The 20,106-nt window shown below is 34.5% G+C and overlaps 1 protein-coding gene across 1 annotated transcript; it reads left to right on the top strand.

The window, feature by feature from the left end:
- Positions 1-225: 225 nt before the first annotated feature.
- On the top strand, positions 226-9,489 carry LOC147391396 (casein kinase II subunit beta-1-like). The gene is made up of 5 exons (XM_086457747.1): positions 226-850; positions 4,033-4,251; positions 8,086-8,195; positions 8,288-8,453; positions 9,071-9,489. Exons 1-5 carry the CDS (start codon positions 616-618, stop codon positions 9,199-9,201), a joined length of 861 nt encoding a protein of 286 aa, XP_086313873.1. The 5' UTR covers positions 226-615; the 3' UTR covers positions 9,202-9,489.
- The last annotated feature ends 10,617 nt before the right edge of the window (positions 9,490-20,106 follow it).

Consider the following 20,106-nt stretch of genomic DNA (forward strand, 5'->3'; position numbering starts at 1 on the left):
TATAATTACGAAAAATCATAGTTTCCAATGTCATTAGAGATCTAGACCCCTAACAAGTATCCCTTTGATGAGATGAAAATTCATAGAAATTCCCTTAAATTTGAAACAGATCTCTAGAAAACGTGTTTTATGCAATGCAATCTCAGCCATTCATTGAACACTTGTGTCCATCGACATCGGTCCTTAGAAAAAGTCCTATAATTAGATTCACAGCTATAATCAATTTTTCTTTGACTAAGGAGGATCTGCCGGCGTAGATTACATCGCCGGACCCCAAGGGGTGCGCAATCCCTTATCCTTAACACCCTCTCTCTCTTTCTATCCTCTCTCTCTCTTGGGTTCGCTCCCTCTCCCCCTTCTCTTTCTCTCTCTCTCTCTCTCTCTAATCGAAACCCTAATTTTCTCCTTTTTCCTTCAAACCCTACCTCTTTACATCCTCTTTCCAAATCTAGGGTTTATTCTCTCTATCCCTCTCAATCAAAACCAAATTTGGTTATTTCTTCTGTTTATTATCTGAAATCTAGGGGTTTTTTTTTGGGGGAATAGTATTCGTATTATGTTGGGAGGAGATTAATTCCAAGTGTGGAGGAGAAGAATAAAAAGGGGGAAGAAGATATGTATAGAGATCGAGGTGGTGGCGGACCGAAATCGGAGGTTGGTTCTCTTGATCGTAAGCGAATCAATGATGCCCTAGATAAGCATCTCGAGAAATCCTCACCGTCCACATCTAAGGGATTGAATGGCAAGGATAAGGACAGATTATCTGTGCCGTCAACCTCCGCTGGAAAGCTCCCATCCGATCACAGGGATTCCCGTTCCGCATCTCTCTCCAAGAACAATCATTCTGATGGTAAGTTTTAATTTTTGGGTTAAGTTCACTCATTTTGCGTGAATCGATGAATCGAGTGCTGGTTAGAGCTACTTTGTTTTTATTGGATTTGAAGCTGTCTGTGATTTTGTGCACTTTTGAACTTAGATTTTGGTATTTGGGATTTAATTTAGTCTTGGCATTTTGGCACTGAACGTGTCTGGCAAGTGGGTTGATTCCAAATTTTGATGAACTCCCCAGTTTTTCTTCCATAAATTTGAGACGAATTTGGAAGAATGAGGAGTTTTGATTATGTTCATTCTATCTCATGGAACAAGTTTGGACCAATAATATTAAAGAATCAATTAACTTCCTAATTTCTTTAAGTGTTGGATTTTAGTTTGTGGATCAATCGTTCATGGTTTGATCAGCGAGGGGTGGGGCCAGGATTTTTGGTCAGTGAGAGCTAAGTGCCAATGTCAATCGATAATCTTGGTTTCTTTTTATGCCAATGTTGAGCTCATCTCTGCAACGATGGCTAATAATCTCTATAATAAAGTTGCTATTGTAGGATAAACTATGTTTAACCTATTCGACCTCATCTTCAATCCAATGTCTTCAATAAGATGTCCTCAAATGACAGATTTTGGTGAATTTTTCAGATGTCCATCTATTTTCACTTTCTTTACATGCCCCTTGACCTCAGTCTTCGCATATCAATTAAAGAAAAGAAAGACCTTGAAATCTTTGATTTTTCTTCTCAAAACCAGTCATTTGCAACCTCTTGAAATATGATGATAATGGTAATGAGATGTTTATGTTGATGTTAACAATGATGATGGTGATGAGATGATGATGATGGTTGTAATAGCGATGTGTATGATGAGGGCATTGGAGTCATTTTTCATTATCTATGGGGAAACATCAAAGTCAAGAGCACATCATTAGTTTGAAGAAAATAAGGAAGAATCTCAAATATTCATAACAAATTTGAAGGGCATATCATTATTTTAAAAACCAAAAAACACCACTTGTAAGTAGAAAGGAGGGTTTCTCCAAATTTTTCAAGTGGGCTAGCGGCTTCAAAGTGAAATTTCTATGAGTAAGGCTAGCTTTATATAGTAAGATTTCAAATCTTACTAAGGGTTGTTGAGCTCACCTTGTGGCATCTAAAAACATGATCTAACACCACAATGACGCGGAGGACAAAATTTTAAGAAGTTTGAAAAAGAATCCAAAAAAAAAAAAATTTCACCATTGAATTTTAATTAAATTTGGGAGTTTGTTGGGAATTCAATAGCTGTCCATTTTCAAAACCTTGGATCAAGCAAAAAGAATAAATATTTTGATTTTTTTTTTTATGACCCGAGTTTTTCCATGAAATCTAGAGGGCTTTGTTGTTGGATTGCCAATGTGGGTAATCCATTTGAGCTCAATAACCCTTGGTAAGATTTGAGATCTTACTGAGTTAGTAACATTTCAACTTCTACATATACATGATGTCGGTTAGAAAAACAAAGGGGTATCTCTAATGTCGTTCAAAACTGAGGGGGGTATCTCTAATATCAATCGAAATTGAAGGGGGCTAATCATAGATTAATACTTTCAGTGCCTGCGTGGCTTTGCCCCCAGTTTGAAAAACATAGGATCTATCTCCAATATGACAATATCAATCAAAATAGAGGGGCTAAATATTAGTTTTTGTTTTTTGTTTTTTTTAAGTTCAGTGGGGGCCATAGCCCCCACTCTTCCCTATGTAGCTCCCCACCGGCCTTTGGGTATGGCAGATATGAAATGCAAAAGAAACTTGGCTGAGTGAATTTTAAAAGTGTTTAAGCAGTGTTTTCTATTTCATTAGAGAGTAGGGCCATAGCCTCCACTCATCCCTATTTAGCTCCCCGCCTCTGGGTATGGCAGATATGAAATGCAGAAGACTTGGCTGAGATTTAGAAGTGTTTAAGCAGTGTTTTCTATTTCATCATACACTAGGGCCATGGTTCAAAATCTCGTTTTGTTTTGGCTGAAACTTCACAGGTTTTTCAACATTCCAAGACAAAACAAAGTGGAATCAAAACATTCTAATGTTTTGGTAATTTTGCAGATCAGAGAGGTATCTATGTGGCTGGGTTTCCACTTGAACACGGGACTTTCTAATGATGAGATGCCCTTGACCTTGGTCTCCTTTGGAAGACCCAAGTCATTTAGACAAGTCCCCTATGTTTTGGTAAATATTTGAGATACCTGTGTTTTCAAACTAATGACATGCCCTTTGATCACGATCTCAAGTGAGTTTTTTTTTATGTTACTTTAGTGTATTGAATGTGTCAAAATGTTTAGGTTTCAAAAACCAAAGCATCGGAATGAAACGAGATTTTTTTATCATGACTAGGGCATTGTGTGGATAGCAGATAGCTTTTGGCTCTGGCAGGGAGCTGGAAGCCTGTGATCCAAACAGCTGGAGAGAGCTTCTGGCTTCAAAACCCATCCAAACACCTACTAGATTGTTTGCTCTAGCAAATTTTGGTAATGAGAATTGAATCTAGTTGGGCGAGGTTAATATTGCTTGTTAACTTCAAGTGTAAGTGACTGTTGAAACATGAAAGTACCACAGAATTCTAGGCTAGGATTATCAACAATGAAAAAAAAACCCCTGAATTTAAGCTTACAAGTGGATTATTCTTATTGAAATGTACACTTTTGGATGTTGATGGGTAGGTCTCTGGGTGGATAACTTGTGTCACTGATGATATATATTGCATCACATATTTTTTTCTAGCCAGTGTTTAATTATTATTGTTTATTAATATATAAATATTTTTAGCGCCAACTATTGCACATTCTATAGGATTCTACCTTTTTATGCCAAAAGATCTATTTTCCTCCAACTGCAGCTTTTAATTCCTATGTTTGATGAGAAACTACTGCATGTTCTCATGTAGGTGATTATGGTTGGTTCACATCCCTCTACCGTACTACAAATACAGCACTGCTTAATATTTTGATGTTAAGTTGTTTTGGTTTGAATTTCTTTTATAATGGTACAAGAGTAACTGGTTGCTTAATCATCCACAAGGACAAGTTACATTGACTCAGATCCTGATTCCTGAGCATTCTCACATTGACTTATGTACTGAATTTTTTTTGGGTTTGTGACATATAACTAAATATGATGTCATCCTTCTCTTTGATTTGGTGATGATTTTCTTGGCTGAAATTATTTGCAGAGGAATCTGAAACAGATAGTGAAGAGTCGGATGTTAGTGGATCTGATGGGGATGACACATCTTGGATCTCATGGTTCTGTAATCTTCGAGGGAATGAATTCTTCTGTGAAGTTGATGATGATTACATCCAAGACGATTTCAATCTTTGCAACTTAAGTGGTCAAGTCCCTTACTATGATTATGCACTTGATTTGATTTTGGATGTTGAGTCCTCTCATGGTATGCATTGTTCTTTCTTTTGGTTCAAATGCTTTCTTATGGCTAGATTATTGTTATTTAATACATGATACTAATTGGACTGACTGTAGAATTATGTATGCTTTGGCTGTTGATCGCATTAGTTCTAATGTTCCGCTACGTAATTGCTTTTTTAGAAATTTTTTTTCCTCTTGTTAACTTATTAATTTCATTTTAATCATTTATCAATTGAAAATTCTATTGAACGAAAACTTCAAGAGGGGGCCAAATGGTTATTGTAAAATAGTTTTAAAAAAACATAAATGCAAAATCACCATAGGTATGTGATTATTCAATTATGCTTATGCCAAAATTGGATTGTTTCCTTACCAAAAAGACCACCTCTTTCCAATAACTTTGGACTGAAGGGATCATAAAAAGATTGGAAGTGTACTTTAATATGCTTATTTTCCATCAATCATGATATAATCACTATTAGGCATAAAATATGTATGTTCTTCCTAAGGCAAATACCATAAGTAACCATGGGAATGTTGATGCATTGCAGACAAGTATAAATTGGTTTATCATTGTATGTTCCCGAATACTTTATCTCTTGATAAGAAAAGGTGATGTATGTCACAAGATCCTAAGGGCCCTGGGCAAATATTGTATTAGAGTTTCTTCAAGCTCTTCGTGGAAATATTTAGTTGCCATTAATGCCATGCTCCACTTAACCATTTGGCTGTATAGTTAAAGGCCTTAGGTGATAAATGGGCGGTAGGGATTCTTGCACTGGAATTTGCCAAGCATCCACAATTTATTATACATTTCATGGGATTCGTTATTTTAGCAATTCATGAAAATAATATAATCTTCTTCAAAAGGGAATATAATCTGTAAAACAAAAAAAAAAGGAATTGAATGGATGCGCAATAGTAAAGAAAAAAAAAACCTTGTTGAACACTTCTAGATAAATATGAGTATATTAAAAGGGAATGAATGCCAAAAAGATGTACATTCCAAGGTGGTCAAAGCAACCTACCAAGGATTGCAGAACAAAAGCTGAAGAGCTCATCTCCCCCACATATAGCTGATCCCTATCTAAATAGTAGCTACCTACTACGGTTGCTAATGTCTCACTTTTGTGAACTTTTGGCTGCGAGCAAGGTTATCGAGGAAAGCCCCTTCACACCCTATAAAGATTGATGACCGTGGAAAGAAAGAGCTTTAATTCTCAAGGCTGTCGATTGCATCACATTTTCTTTCCCATCATACTTCCAACGGATCATAGAGGGGATAAGCCTCCAAATCAATCGACTTCTAGGAGAGAAATATAAATATACAAGTACTAGGGAAGCATCCAAAACCGGCTCTAACATCATCCAATAAATATGAAAACGAGTGAAGAGAACACTTCTAAATTCCTTTGTCATTATCACTATGGAGAGAAGGAAATGATTCACCGATTCACCAATTCACCAATTCACCATCATCTCACACATGGCACGAACATAAACCATCGTTTTCTGAGATCCTCAAGCAACAAGTATGTCCAAACTCACAAACCACATGAACATGACTTTCGTAGGAATTCAAAAGCCCAAAGAAGGACGTTAGAAAAAAACATCTATTGGCATATCATCATCAATTCATCATCATCCTTGATTTGGGATTTGGCAATCAAATCTCTTATTTCGAATAAGAAGTTATAATTTAGAAAAGCCATCTCAAGGATTTGGGATTGGCTATGAAATCTTGTTCTGACATTCCAACCTATTCGGGGCTGCATCTTCTATCGAAAATCTGTTCACATCTGCTTTCACCACCTCAATCCACAATCTTGTGGGTCTTCCTCTCGCTTTTTTAGAACCTTCAACCTGAGCATTTCTTCTAAATGGGGTTGTAATTTATTTTTTGTAGAATATGTTCAAACACCTCTGTCAACTTTCACTTAGTTTATAGCTTGTTAGAACTACTACTATTCACTTTCTTGAATGTGCTCATTTCTATTTTTATTTTTCCTCATCTTGCCACTCATTCAACTCATCATCCTCATCTCTACTATGCTCAATTTAATTTATTGACATTATGTATCTTGACAATTCAACATTCAGCACCATAGAACATAGTGTTGAGTCTTGTGTTATCCGCCTCCGCTCCCTGGTGTCACGTGCTCACATATCGTGCCCCAGGTTGACCCGTGATCCTCTTATATTCATCATTGCGACTTTCCCCATCAGATCGGTCTTTTGGGGTAAATTGTTTGTCAACATGGTATCAGAGCACTAGGTTCGTTTAGGTTACGGGTTCGAGTCTCCTCAAAGGAATTTTCCACCCTTCAAGGTGAGGGGGGAGTGGTGTGTTATCCGCCTTCACTCTTGGGTGTCACATGCTCACTTATCGTGCCCCAATTCGACCCGTGACCTTTTTATATTCTTACTTTCATAGTTGCACCTTCCCCATCAGATCAGTCTTTTGGGGTAAATGGTTGTCAACATGGTATCAGAGTGCTAGGTTCTTATGGGTCACGTGTTCGAGTTTCTTCAAAGGAATTTTCCAACCTTATGGGTAAGAGGGAGTGTTGAGTATTGTGTTATCCGCCTCGCTCCTGGGTGTCACGTGCTCACGTATCCCCAGTTCAACCCAAGACTCTCTTATATTCATAGTTGTGCCTTCCCCATCAGATTAGTCTTTTGGGGTAAATGATTTGTCAACCCATAGTTGGTTTTTATGTGTCTCATAAAATTTTCCTTGTAATTTGATTGGTGTGTATTGATTACATATCACTCTAGAAGCACACTTCCACTTTAACCATCTAGCTTTGATCCTATGGGCAACATCTTCCTCAATCTCCCAGTCCTTATGTTTAATAGACCTCAAGATAACCAAAGTGTTCACTTTGGGGTATTTCTAGACTATCACTTTTTACTGGACATTCCTCCACTTGGGTCTTAGCACTTATTCTTTCTGTTCCTAGTGGGCATATCTAAAGCTTGATAAAGGAAACACAAGCTATAAGCTGCTGTTGTTGCAAGTACGAAGAATATGAATGTATTGATGATTATATTTTGTCCCTCATACCAGAAACATGTGTTGTATCTCTCCTATTTTTTTCATTTTCCTCTGCCAATCTCCTAGGCTAAATTTCTTTAAATGTTAAAGTCTAAAGATACGTGTATCATTATATTAAGTTCAACAAGAAGTCCAAGCACCTAAATAAGTTATATTTAGGCACCATGGGTTCTGGCCATAGGAAATAAAGATACATAGTGTTATTGTTAAGTTCAACAGGGCTAAGTTAACTAAAATGTTAAATAAAATGTCCAAGCACCTAAAATTGAGGTGTTCGACACCGTTGCAGCATGCTTTTTGAGGTAACACAGCTGAACAGTCTCACTGCTCACAATATTGTATTATTGTGAGGCACATCATGAAACTAAGTTTTTTAAATGAGTAACAATGGAAAACCCAATTCGGCTTAATGTTAAGAATCCCAATTAAGAAGTTAAAATAATCTAGAAGGAATTTTCATATGGTCTTTATTTTCATGGAGGGAACTTCCAATAAGATTCATAAAAAAATGATTTGTGGGGTTTGTGAAGGAGTTTAGGGAAGGTATATTTTCACACGCATGTTCTCTATATTTACAACATGGCACAACAAGATACAGCTCACTATGACTACCAAACATCATAGGAAACTAAACTTGGTTCAATGGTGAGAGCAAACCAGCCTTTTACTGGTTCAGGGTCTGATAAGATGGTTTGACTGCATTATCCATGCTTCAAACCTGGCACGAGGCTCAATCGCAATCTTATCTTTTCTTTATTATGTATCATTAATAGCTGTTTTATTTCCTATGGGTTTGCACAGGTGATATGTTTACTGAGGAACAAAATGAATTAATTGAATCAGCAGCTGAGATGTTGTATGGTCTGATTCATTTCCGATACATATTAACCGGCAAAGGAATGACTGCAATGGTGAGATGCTGAAAGTTTATTTAAGTTTCTGTCTTTTGATGATCATATGGTTTTGGCCTTACCCTAAGATGGTGCAATGGAAACTTTTACAGTTGGACAAGTACAAAAACTATGACTTTGGGAGATGCCCAAGAGTTTACTGTTGTGGACAACCCTGTCTTCCAGTTGGTCAATCGGACGTTCCTCGGTCAAGTACTGTGAAAATCTTCTGCCCCAAATGTGAAGATATATACTATCCACGATCTAAATACCAAGGCAGTATCCTTCTTTTGTATTGAATTAGAACTTTAGCTTTTATTTTGGACCATCAGACATAATCACATGCATTATGAAAAATGTGGGTAAGTCAAATGGTTCTTATTTTTTGATGGTTTGGTAGATTATTTTTCCTTTGAATAATTGCTAATTGAAACCCAAATAGTGGATGGTGTGATCTGTTCCACAGCCCCCAACACTTCAGGCACCTGTATTAGTGAGTGTGTCCAAGTACCCCCATTCCTCATCTATGTATGTGTCCATGTTCTTCCCATAATTAGAAAAACACACACACATACATATATATGGGTCCCATTCGGCAGATAACGTTAGGGAGACAACACGGAGCCAATGCATTTGTCCTATATTGGTTAGAAGTTTTGGAATGAGCTGATTTTTTGTGAGGATGATCTCCTTAATCTGAAACCATTTAAACCTTATAGGACAAATTGTCTCCTAACGTTGTCTGCTGAATGCTACCATATATATATATAAGTCGCATATTTTGACAAATACCAATGTTAAATTGGCAATAAGAGAGCCTTTGGTTACACTGCACCTAGGTTTATATGCTTTACCTTTTTGCTTGTCGTGCAAACCTTTTCTTTGACTATGCCTAGACATTGATGGAGCTTATTTTGGAACTACATTTCCTCATCTGTTTCTGATGACATATGGACACCTCAAGCCACAAAAGCCATCGCAGAACTATGTTCCAAAGATATGTGGTTTCAAGATCCACAAGCCATAATGCGGAGGATTGATTGCAGTTTGGGGGAAAGAATTCTCATGCCGTCTGTGATACTTTATTCTCGCTTCTGTTGGGGAAGAATGGTTTCTTCTTTTTTTTTCTTTTAATTTTACAGCCCAGGTAGATTCTTTAAGTCATCCTTTCCTCTTTATATATAAAGAAAAATGTTTAAAAAGTGACTTGTTCTACCTGTCAGGATATTATTTCTTATTAATTTAGACTTTGTATTAAGAGAGCATCTGTAAGATTTTTTATTTCTTGGTTGAGAATTGTTTGAAGTGCCTTGCATTTTCTGGTTCTTCAGTAGTGATTTTTTATACATTGATACTTGGGAGATGTCTCCGAGTTCTAGAAGGGGGCTGCTCTCACTTTCTCTCAAACACTTTTAGTTTCTCATCTTTATTTAGTTGTTGCCTTTGATGATTAGTGCAACTTTTAATCGATCAATCAAATCTTATAAGTATTGTTACTTTTTTTTTTTTGGCTAGAAATCCACATATTTATATAATTACAGATACCATGTGTAAAAGGAGACACTACAGATGTTGAATTGACATACAAGGGGAGGAAACTATAATTTATGACCCAAAGGGCTTTAGCTGGTGATCCGTGGGGTTGTCTGACCTTAACCCATGTTCTTTTGGAGTCATATGGCATCTCATTTTCAAAATTTGGTATTGGAGGAACAAAAATGGTTACTCCATTCAATTATGTCTAAAGTCAATTCTTTTGTTATTGCGAATTTGGTCATAATATCTGCCCACTGAAAGTTATAATCAAGGTTTAGGCTTAGGTTAAGATATGGCAACCTGACATGGTTGCACACTAACGATTACTGATTGCATTCCATATCTTAAAAATTCCCCTTTGTATTTCATTTGGATGATTAAACTCCAAAAGATAATAGAAAAAATATTGCACTCCTCTCATTTTTCTTTCCCAACCATACCACGTAAATTATTGTTGGTTCAATCATTTTTATATGGTCTAATCTATTATGTGCAAATGTCACAAATCCTACGTAATCATGTAGTTAGATTGATAAATTGATGTAGCGAAAGCGTGTGAATTAATGGATTGGATAGGTTGTGTTCAATTGAACACTCAAAATCAATTTGAATCAATTGATTCAATTGATAAATAAGTAATGGTTTGAGAGAAAATAAAGCATAAAGCTAAAAAATAAATAAAAGATAAAAGATAATTAAATTGATGATTGTTTTTTTTTTTTGAATTTTTGGATTTTGAGTTCCTTATAAAGATAACTCTATCATAATAACTTAGAATCCTATTAAACTATCAAACATTAACATTCTTAATTTATTATAACAAAATCTCAAATTGGACACTTATAAGCACTTTTAATTATAGTCTAAAAACAAATTTAAAACAAATTAGAAAGTAACAAGGAATTAAACTCATAACTTAACTATGAAATAGAAATCCTACTAAAACTCTAACTAGGATTGTAGATGTCCTACATCTCAGACCCTTTCTTTGAGAAAACTCGTCTTCGAGTTTGGTGGAGTAGAAAAATCATCCTTCGAAAAATGATAGATGTCATTTACGTTGAATGCTGGGGAATGTGCATATCATCAAGCAAATCTATCACATAAGTATTATCATTTATTTTCTTTCAAGATACAAAGGGACCCAATTTATTTTAGCTTGGTCTTGTTGTAAGTTTCATCAGGAAGCAATCTTTACTAAGATAAATTATGACCAAGTCTCCTTTTTCATAGTTCTTGAATCGTTTATGCTTATCGACATTTGCTTTGTACTTTTCATTAGAAGTTTTAAGGTTCTTCTTCATTTGTCCATGAAGCTTATGAAGGTTCTTAATCATATAATTGACTGCCACATTGGAGTTAGGACAAGAAGGAAGTTGCACTAAGTCTAAAGTATGATTAAGCGCTTTGTAATAGATTATGTGGAATTGTTCGTAGCCCGTACAGTGATTAAGAGTTGAATTATAAGCGAATTTAGCTTGTATAGTGTCAAGTCCCATTGTTTTGGTTTGTCACTGGAAATGTATCGAATCAAGTTGCTAAGAGTATAGTTCACAACTTTTGTTTGTCCGTCTGTTTGAGGATGGGCGGTGCTTGAAAACTTAAGTTCAATTTTCAGTCTAGCCATAAAATCTTTCAAAATCAATTCAAAAACTTAGAGTCATGACCCGAAGTGATAGTTTTGGGGATGCCATGTAGACGTACGACTTCACGAAAGAAGAGGTTAGGTATATTTACCGCATCGTGAGTCTTGTGGCAAGGGATACAGTGTGCCATTTTAGAAAAATGATCAACAATAACAAAGGTATAATCGTTTCCTTGTTGTGTTCGAGATAATCCAAGCACAAAATCCATTGCAAGATCTTCCCAAGGGCCATTAGGGACTGATAAAGGTGTGTACAAACTAATGTTTTGTGTTTTTTCCTTTTCCTTTTTTGGCATATAAGGCATTGACGGACAAATTTTCAACATCTTTCTTGAAGGACTTTCAAAAGTATCGTTTTTCTACAAGTATAATGATCTTGTCCTGTCCAAAGTGTCCCTAAAGTTCGCCACTATGTAATTCTTCGATAAGATGCTCATGATTGGAACTATTGTAAATGCATAATCCTGTTCCTTTGAAAATGAACTCATATTGAACCACAAAGTTGAAGTACCTTGTTGTCCCAAGTTGCACTTTTCTCACATAACTTGAAATTCTAGGTCATCAACGTAGAGTTCTTCAAGGAAGTCAAAGTCTATCACATTGCTCCTTATAGTAATGAGCAAATAATCTCTATTTTGTGAGGCATGAGAAATATTACGACTTAGTGCATCAACAACTTTATTGTTGAAGCCAGATTTGTGTTGAATAGTGAAGTTAAACTCCTAAAGCAAGGTGATCTATGAAGAATGCATACGACTGGTCGGACTTTGATTTTAGATGAATTTCAAGGCCTGGTGGTCCAAATAGAGCACAAATTCATTTTAGATAAAGTAATGCATCCACTTTCTAAGAGCACAAACAACGACATATAATTCGAGTTTATATGTATTCCACTTTTACTTTGCCTCCATTAGGCTTTCCTTCTTGAGATAAAATAGCTCCTACTCCAAGTATGGAAGCATCATAATGGACTTCAAATGGTTTGTCAAAGCAAGAAGTGTCAAAATAGGGGCAAAGTTTTGCCTTTAAGAAATAAAAGCTAGTTTCGGCATCATCGGTCCAAATAAATTATCTATTTTTCCATGTGTCTGTTAAATGTGTTGCGAGGGAACTAAAGTCCTTGATGAAACACGGATAGAAGGATGCTAACCCATGAAAACTTCAAACTTCGGAGGCTAATTTGGAGAAGGTGAATCCCTTATGGCTATAATTTTAGTTTTATCCACGTCTATGCCCTTTTTTGAGACTATGTAACTCAAGAAAAGTACCAAAGACGTGAAAAAATGACATTTATTCAAGTTAATGCAAAAATAGTTGACTTGAAAGTTTCAAAAATAGTTCGTAAATGCAGAAGGTGTTCCGAATCAGATTTGAAGTAGATTAAGATATCACCAAAATAAATCACAACGAACTTACCAATGAAGGGTTGTAGTACTTGGTTCATGAGGCGCATAAAAGTGTATGACGCATTTGATAAACCAAACGGCATAACTAGCCATTCATACAAGTCATCATTGGTCTTGAAGGCTATTTTCCATTCATCTCCAGGTTGGATCCATATTTGATGGTAGCCACTTTTCAAGTCGAATTTGAAGAAGATGGTCGAACCTGTTAGCATGTCATCAAGCCTTAGAATCAAAAAGTGATATCTTATAGTAATTTTGTTCACCGCACGACTGTCAATACACATTCTCCATGTATCATCCTTCTTAGGTACCAACAATACTAGAATCGCGTATGGACTAAGGCTTGGTTGAATGAGACCCTTGAAAAGTAAGTTTTCTACTTGTTCCTTCAATATGTCATGCTCTTTTGAACTCATCTTATAATGGGGTAGATTTGGGAGATTTGCACCAAACACCAAATCGATGTGGTGATGTATATTTCTCATGAGAAGACAATGAATCTAACAAATCCAAAGGAAGAAAACAAGAAATTTTTTTTAATGAGAGGTTGCACTTGAGGAAGAACTTGAGTAGGAGGGCCTCGATTAGAATGTTGCATACTACCACCGCGAACACTTACCCTATTTCCTTTAAGTCCTCATTGATGTTGGTAGAAAGAAAACATATTCTCTTCTCCTTGACTAGGTAGGAAACCTTAGACTTGGTATAGGAATGATGTAGGATCACTTTGACACCATTATGCATAAAAGAATAGGTGTTGGCTTTTCTTCAATTGGTGACATCATTATCATGAAGCCAATGTCTTCTTAAGAGATGTGATATGCTCTCATTGGGACGATATCACAAATAACTTCATCTTTATATTGTCCAATGCTAAAAGAAAGGATTGGTTTTGACAATTTTAAAGTCATTGCGTTGATTAAGAAAACTCGTTGGAATCCATGTGGACACTTCAGGTTGATCAATTAAGATCCAAGCATAAGCTTTTATCAATTTTTGAATAAAGTCTGAATAGATATTCGAAAATCAATACTTTTAATTGGTGTCAATGAGAAAATGGGCAAGTTCCTAAAATATAAGATTACCATAATGAAGTACATTAAAAAAAAAGTTTTTTTTTTTTTTATAAAAAAAAAAAAAAAGATTTTTTAATATTATAAAAATATTTATTTTTTATTATTTTTAATATTAGATAGCAACCACCAACTAGTGATGTGCAACTAGTCGGTCCCTTTTTTGAAATCCTTAAATAGTTTGATCCATTCTAGACTCCAAATCCCACAAGACTTTCTTGCGAATTTTTTTTTCCTGTGAGCTGAGACAAGTAAATTTATTGCAGAAATCATTTCACATGATTCCCCATTTTTCATTTGAAGGTTGTGTTAGGGAATTTCGTAGAAGAGACTAGCATCCTTCAGCAACAATGACCCCGACAATGTGGTCCCAATTAGGGTTTTGAACTTTGAAGAGAGAAGTATATGGAGAGTTCATTAGGGATGTTTGCACCAAGAAACCAAACCATTAGCCTAATTGAATACAATTAGTAAAGAGTCCTTGATAATATGACTCACCATGTGGCATACTCAATCGACTCCCTGACACGACAAGTTTGGGAACCGTAGATCTATATGCCTCGGGATACATGATTGCACTTCCCCATAAAAGTGTAGCTCGAGGTGTACAGATCTACAGTTTCCGAACTTGTTCACGTCAAGGAGTTGATTGAGTATGCAACCTAGCGAGTTATATTATCAAGACTCATTATTAAATTCTTAAATTATTTTTAAAAAAAATGGTGTATCATATTAATGTGACGAAATTGTTGGATTCAACAATTCTATGAAGAAACTAAATAATTCATAGTAAAATAAATAAATTAAATCTAGTGTCATTCATCATTTCATCTGTTGTAGTGATACGTATATGATATAAAACCAAAATCCCAACCGCAAACACAAAATCCAATGATCAGGATAAAACATGTTTCTCAATGATATATCATGTATCCCTAAGATAAAACCTAACGTGGATTTTGTGTTTTAACCATTAGGATTACACATTTTTATGATTTTTTTTTCATTAATCCACGGATCCCAACTATTTCATAGATTTTGCAAATGTATTAAAAAAAATTATCCAAATATTTTGAACTCTAACCCAAAATACATTTTGGTTGATTTTTATTTTTTTTTTAATCGAATTCTTAAATGTCAATTATTAAACCCAAACCAGAGCTGGACTATTTCCTTATGGAATTTTTGTTGTATTAACCTAATCATTTGATCATACTGATTTGGATCCTTTTGGGGCAAGGTCCAATAGGCCCACTTTGCTTACAACATGCAAATGGATAATGGAGGTCTCAATGATGACCAACTAACTACTCAACATTCTTGGTTTGGACCCATCAGTCAGTTTGGATCCATCTTCTTTGGATGCACTATACCATAATTTGTATCTTGGTTTGAGTGCCAATAATCATGCTTTCCGATCCGGGTTTCTTGTTCAACACCGAGTTGACTCATTTGTGTCATCATCTCATCTTGTTCATGAACAGAGAGAAGAGAGAGAGAGAGAGAGAGAGAGAGAGAGATATGGTGGGGGCAATTGCCCCCAACAGAACTTTGAGACACCCCTATATTTTCAACTAGTTACATACCCCATTTGTTCCCCCTCCCTCACCTCTCTCTCCATTTGCATCCACACCCTCCCCCTCCTCCTCCCCCTCCCCCTTCCTCCTTTTCAATTTTTTGTTGATGATATTGCCTCTCAACCGGGTCTTCTCATATACTAATTGGAAATGACCTAAATACCTTTTTCTTCAATTTCTATCTAAAAACTTCTGAATTTCTTTATAAAACTATTCATCTTTAAGTTTTTTAATTATACAAGAAAATCCTGACTCCACCCTTGAGAGAACAAAAATGTCATAAGTTTATAGGCGCAACTCGTACTGAACCAGGATTTTCTTGTAGTGGGGGCAAACCATGGTTAGTTGTGTAATTGAAGAACTTGAAGATGAATGATTTTAGGGATAAATTAAGAGATTTTTTTATTAAAAGTTGAAGAAAATGATATTTAAATAATTTCCAATTAGTATATGAGAAGGTCAGTTCAAAAGACAATGTGGCGGCGGCAAAAATTCGAGGGAGGTGAGGGTGTGGGGGCAAATGGGACATGTAATTAGTTGAAAATATATGGGCATCTCAAAGTTTTGTGAGGGCAATTACCCCCTCGAGGCTCTAACTAGCTCTGTCCCTGCTCAAACAATTGTACATTTACTATCTTAATTCATCACATTGTGGATTATTATTAGATGAGAAAATAATTTAATTATTTCAATTTTATTTGCCTATATAAAAAAGAATTTTAAGTTAACAAGAAACTCTTACGACCTTTGAGTTTCTTCCTTGAGTTCTCTCATGAAAATCTCACGTTCTTCGTTTTCTTTCCCTTAAAAATCTTACAATGAGCCCTCGAATTATCATCTTCTCAATTTTAGGAACTTGTTGAATATGCTTCATCCTATTTTCTCTATGTACATTCATTCAAAGTCTTATTTCAAAGACTCTCAAGATACGTATCATCATGATCATGATAAATTACACTCGAAAAATGTTAAAGTAACTTGAAATAACACTCGAAATGTACTCGGCTCTCTAACTTCCTAAAATTGGAGTATTTCTACTTTCACCCTTGGAGGTGAAAGTTGGCAACTCTGGCACATTTATTTTTTTATTTTTTATTTTTATTTTTTATTTTATTAGTACAATAATGATAAAATAAAATAAAAAATAATAATTTTAAGGATAAATACACTTTGACCTCTTATGATTTAAGATAATAATACTATGATCCCTAATGTTCTGACAATTGCATGTACCTTCCCTAAAGTTATAAAATGGGATTCACTTAGAACCTTGTCTATTTTTTTTATTTTTTTTATTTTGTTAATAAAATGGTTTAAAAAATATATTTTAATTTTTTATAAAGACTATTCTGCCCCTATTAAGATTTGAAAATGGAGGAATCATCAAAATTCAATTAAGAGTTGGGAATGGAGAGACTAACAGAATAAAATTTTATCTATCTTATTTATTTATTTTACAATGAAAATATGAAATGAGAGGATTAAAATAGTCAAATAGCATTGAAACAGTAACGTCTTTAAGAAGGGAGGTAAGTGAACTTCTTAAAAGGTTAGGGGTTCAACATGAAATTATGCCAAACCATAGGGGGTCAAAGAATAATTTACCCTAAATTTAAAACTAAATAATAAAATATATTAAAAGAAAAGAAAATTTACTATAATAATAATAATAATTAATAAATAAATAAAGATGTTGGATTTTTTAAAACAATTTATTTTCCTCTTATCTCCAAATGGAGTTAATTGGAATTTTATACAACTCCAAGGTGAATTCTTCTAAGCAGCAAATACAAAAGTTATAATTAAAACTCTTTCAACTTTCAAAAGTGGAAATCAAGAGTTGAGACTTGAAACTCCAAATTTTACTCTGACCTCTCACTTTTAGTATTTGGGGAATGATTTTTTTCCTTAAAAATATGAAAAATGCCAGACTGTTTTCGTTGGACACTGTGTTCAACACTATGTTGACGTGATAGTGTACAGAGAACCATTAAATTTTTAACTTGTATCTCGAGAAAAGAAATCTATGATTATTTTTGCACTGTTAAACGCATTGTCCAACGAAGGCAGTCAAGCATGACTATAAAAATGTAGAGAAATTCCTAAAATGGAGCACTAAAATTGGTTAATTCCCAAATCAGTGTACTAATCAACTAAATTCCGAAAATGATAATTTACCATTTTCGAAAATATGTATTTTTACTAAATCGATAAAAATTAAAGTGAAAAGTATTTTTATAATTTTTCATACCCAAAATACCCTTTTCTATATATATATATATAGGGAAATGTTCAGCACCCTAAGTTTTACCACACACTTTAACAAACGTTTTTTGTCCTACATGGGTTAGAAGTTTTGGAATGAGCTGATTTTTGGTGAGGATGATCTCTATGATTAGAAGATCATCCTCCCCAAAAATCAGCCCATTCCGAAATGTTTAGCCCCATGTTTACACGTTGAAAAATCGTGGACCGTCCATTTTTTGTAAATCAATTTTGATGGGGTTAGAAGTTTTGGAATGAGCTGATTTTTGGTGAGGATGATCTCCTCACCATAGAGATCATTCTCACCAAAAATCAGCTTATTCCGAAACTTCTAACCCATGTAAGACAAAACGCGTTTGTTAAAGTGTGTGGTAAAACTAAGGGTGGCGAACGGGACCCATATATATATATATATATATATATATTTTAAACAATTTTCTTACTAACATAGTAAGATTTTAAGCCTTATTAAGAGTCTTTTTTGCTCAAATGGATTATCACATCAATAATTTGACAACACAAACTTCTAAATTTTATCGAAAAACTCATATTACAAAAAAATAAATAAATAAATAAAAAAATCAAAATACAATTTCTTTTGAGCTTGATCCAAGCTTTTGAAAATGGACAATTAGGGAACTCCCAAACTTAAAATTAAAATTCAACCGTGAAAATAACTTTATTCGGATTTTTTTTCAAAGTTTATAGAATTTTATCGTCTACAACCTTGAATAATCCGATTATGCTTTTGGATGTCAAAAGCTAAGCTCAAAGACCGATTTTTTCTTGTTCTCGTTCATTAATGGTGACCACAACAGGCGGAAAAGAAGAAGATTACCACATCAACAATCCGACACCACACAAAACTCTAAAATTTATTGAAATACTCTGATTCAAAAAACAATTTCTTTTGAGCATGATCCAAGCTTTTGAAAATGGGCGATTAGCAAACTCTCAAACTTAAAATTAAAATTCAACGATGAAAAATAAATTTTTTTTTTTCAGAATTCATAGAATTTTTTCATCTACAACCCTGAATCATTGGTTTGTTTCTTTAATGGTGACCACAAAAAGTGAAGAAGAAGTGTTTTTCAAAAATTCACCATCGAATATTAATTTTAAGTTTGGGAGTTCTCTATATGTTCAAAAGCTTGGATCAATTAAAAAAATTATTTTTGATTATTATTATTATTATTTTAATATAAGTTTTTCGATGAAGACTGGTGTAGGAAAGTATTTAGAGAGAGAGAGAGAGAGAGAAAAGGGTATTTTCGATATGAAAAATTATCAAAATGGTGATCATTTTAATTTTTATGGATTTGATAAAAAAATTATTTTCAAAAATGGTAATTCATCGATTTTTGGAATTAATTTTAAATTTTGAATAGTGCTCAATTTTGGATGCATGTTTTGATAGATTAGCCTAAAATATGTCTAAACTAAACTCTTGGTGCAGTCATCTGCGCACATTATGAGCTCTGTCTCGTGGGAATAAAGGTCCAACATTTTAACGATGCAGATTAAAAGTACCAAGCAGAGACCAATCGCATCAGAAACAAAATCATCGTCCACGTGTCATCAAGAGAGAGCTGATACGTGTCATCAGACCTTAGTTAATGTGTGTTACCATATTTTTTTGAACGAGTCGTCGTTAGAGCTGGTCAATCGATGAAACCAGAGTCACAACTTTTTAAATGCCATTATAAAACTCTGTAATTACAGGTGTGCCCTTAAATGATTTATATTTGAAATTATTGGATTCCCATACCCCCCTTGTTTATAAGTCTTGAAGATGATGAATTTTAATAGGGGGTGTTTGGTTGTGGATTTGAAGTTGTTCTGCAATACTGCATAGATTTGAATAGGAAGAAAGCTTCAAGGGTATTTTTGTTAATCTAATTATTGTTTTGCAATGACGATTGAAACCATATGAACAATCCGTAAAATCATTCAAAATTGGGTTTATAGAATTATGGATGAATTTACAATTATGGCTATTATAGATGTGAAATGGAAGTGATGGTAGGACATGCATGTCCTCACTACATTCAACTTATTGTCATTTAATTATGGGCCAATAAAGATTTTTAGATCATCTTTCGTATCAATGGGGAATAGGGCCAATGACCAAATGATCAAATATTCTATATAATGGTAGTTGCACTTTCTCATGTCTGAATCTCATTTTGCAATCTTCCAAAAATCAATTTAACATTTAATGTTCAAAGGCTGAAGTAGAATATGCATAATTGATTAAACTATTGTCAATGGTTTTTTATATTTATATCTGGTTAACCCTAATCAATGCTAAGTCCAACCCATTTGAAAAAGAGTCCCCTTAACTTACTAAGTTAGTAAGGATTTCACCCTTTCTAAGGGTCCTTGAACTCACCTCTTGGCATCCAAAAACATGGTCTGATGTTTTAGGGG

Source organism: Akebia trifoliata, chromosome 11 (assembly GCF_017979445.1).
Source record: "Akebia trifoliata isolate Shusen 1 chromosome 11, ASM1797944v1, whole genome shotgun sequence".
Taxonomy (NCBI): Eukaryota; Viridiplantae; Streptophyta; class Magnoliopsida; order Ranunculales; family Lardizabalaceae; genus Akebia; species Akebia trifoliata.

Coding starts and splice junctions, on each gene's coding strand:
- LOC147391396 (XM_086457747.1), top strand. CDS start 616: ATGTATAGAGATCGAGGTGGTGGCGGACCGAAATCGGAGGTTGGTTCT. Junction 851..4,032: donor CAAGAACAATCATTCTGATG/GTAAGTTTTAAT, acceptor AATTATTTGCAG/AGGAATCTGAAACAGATAGT. Junction 4,252..8,085: donor GGATGTTGAGTCCTCTCATG/GTATGCATTGTT, acceptor GGGTTTGCACAG/GTGATATGTTTACTGAGGAA.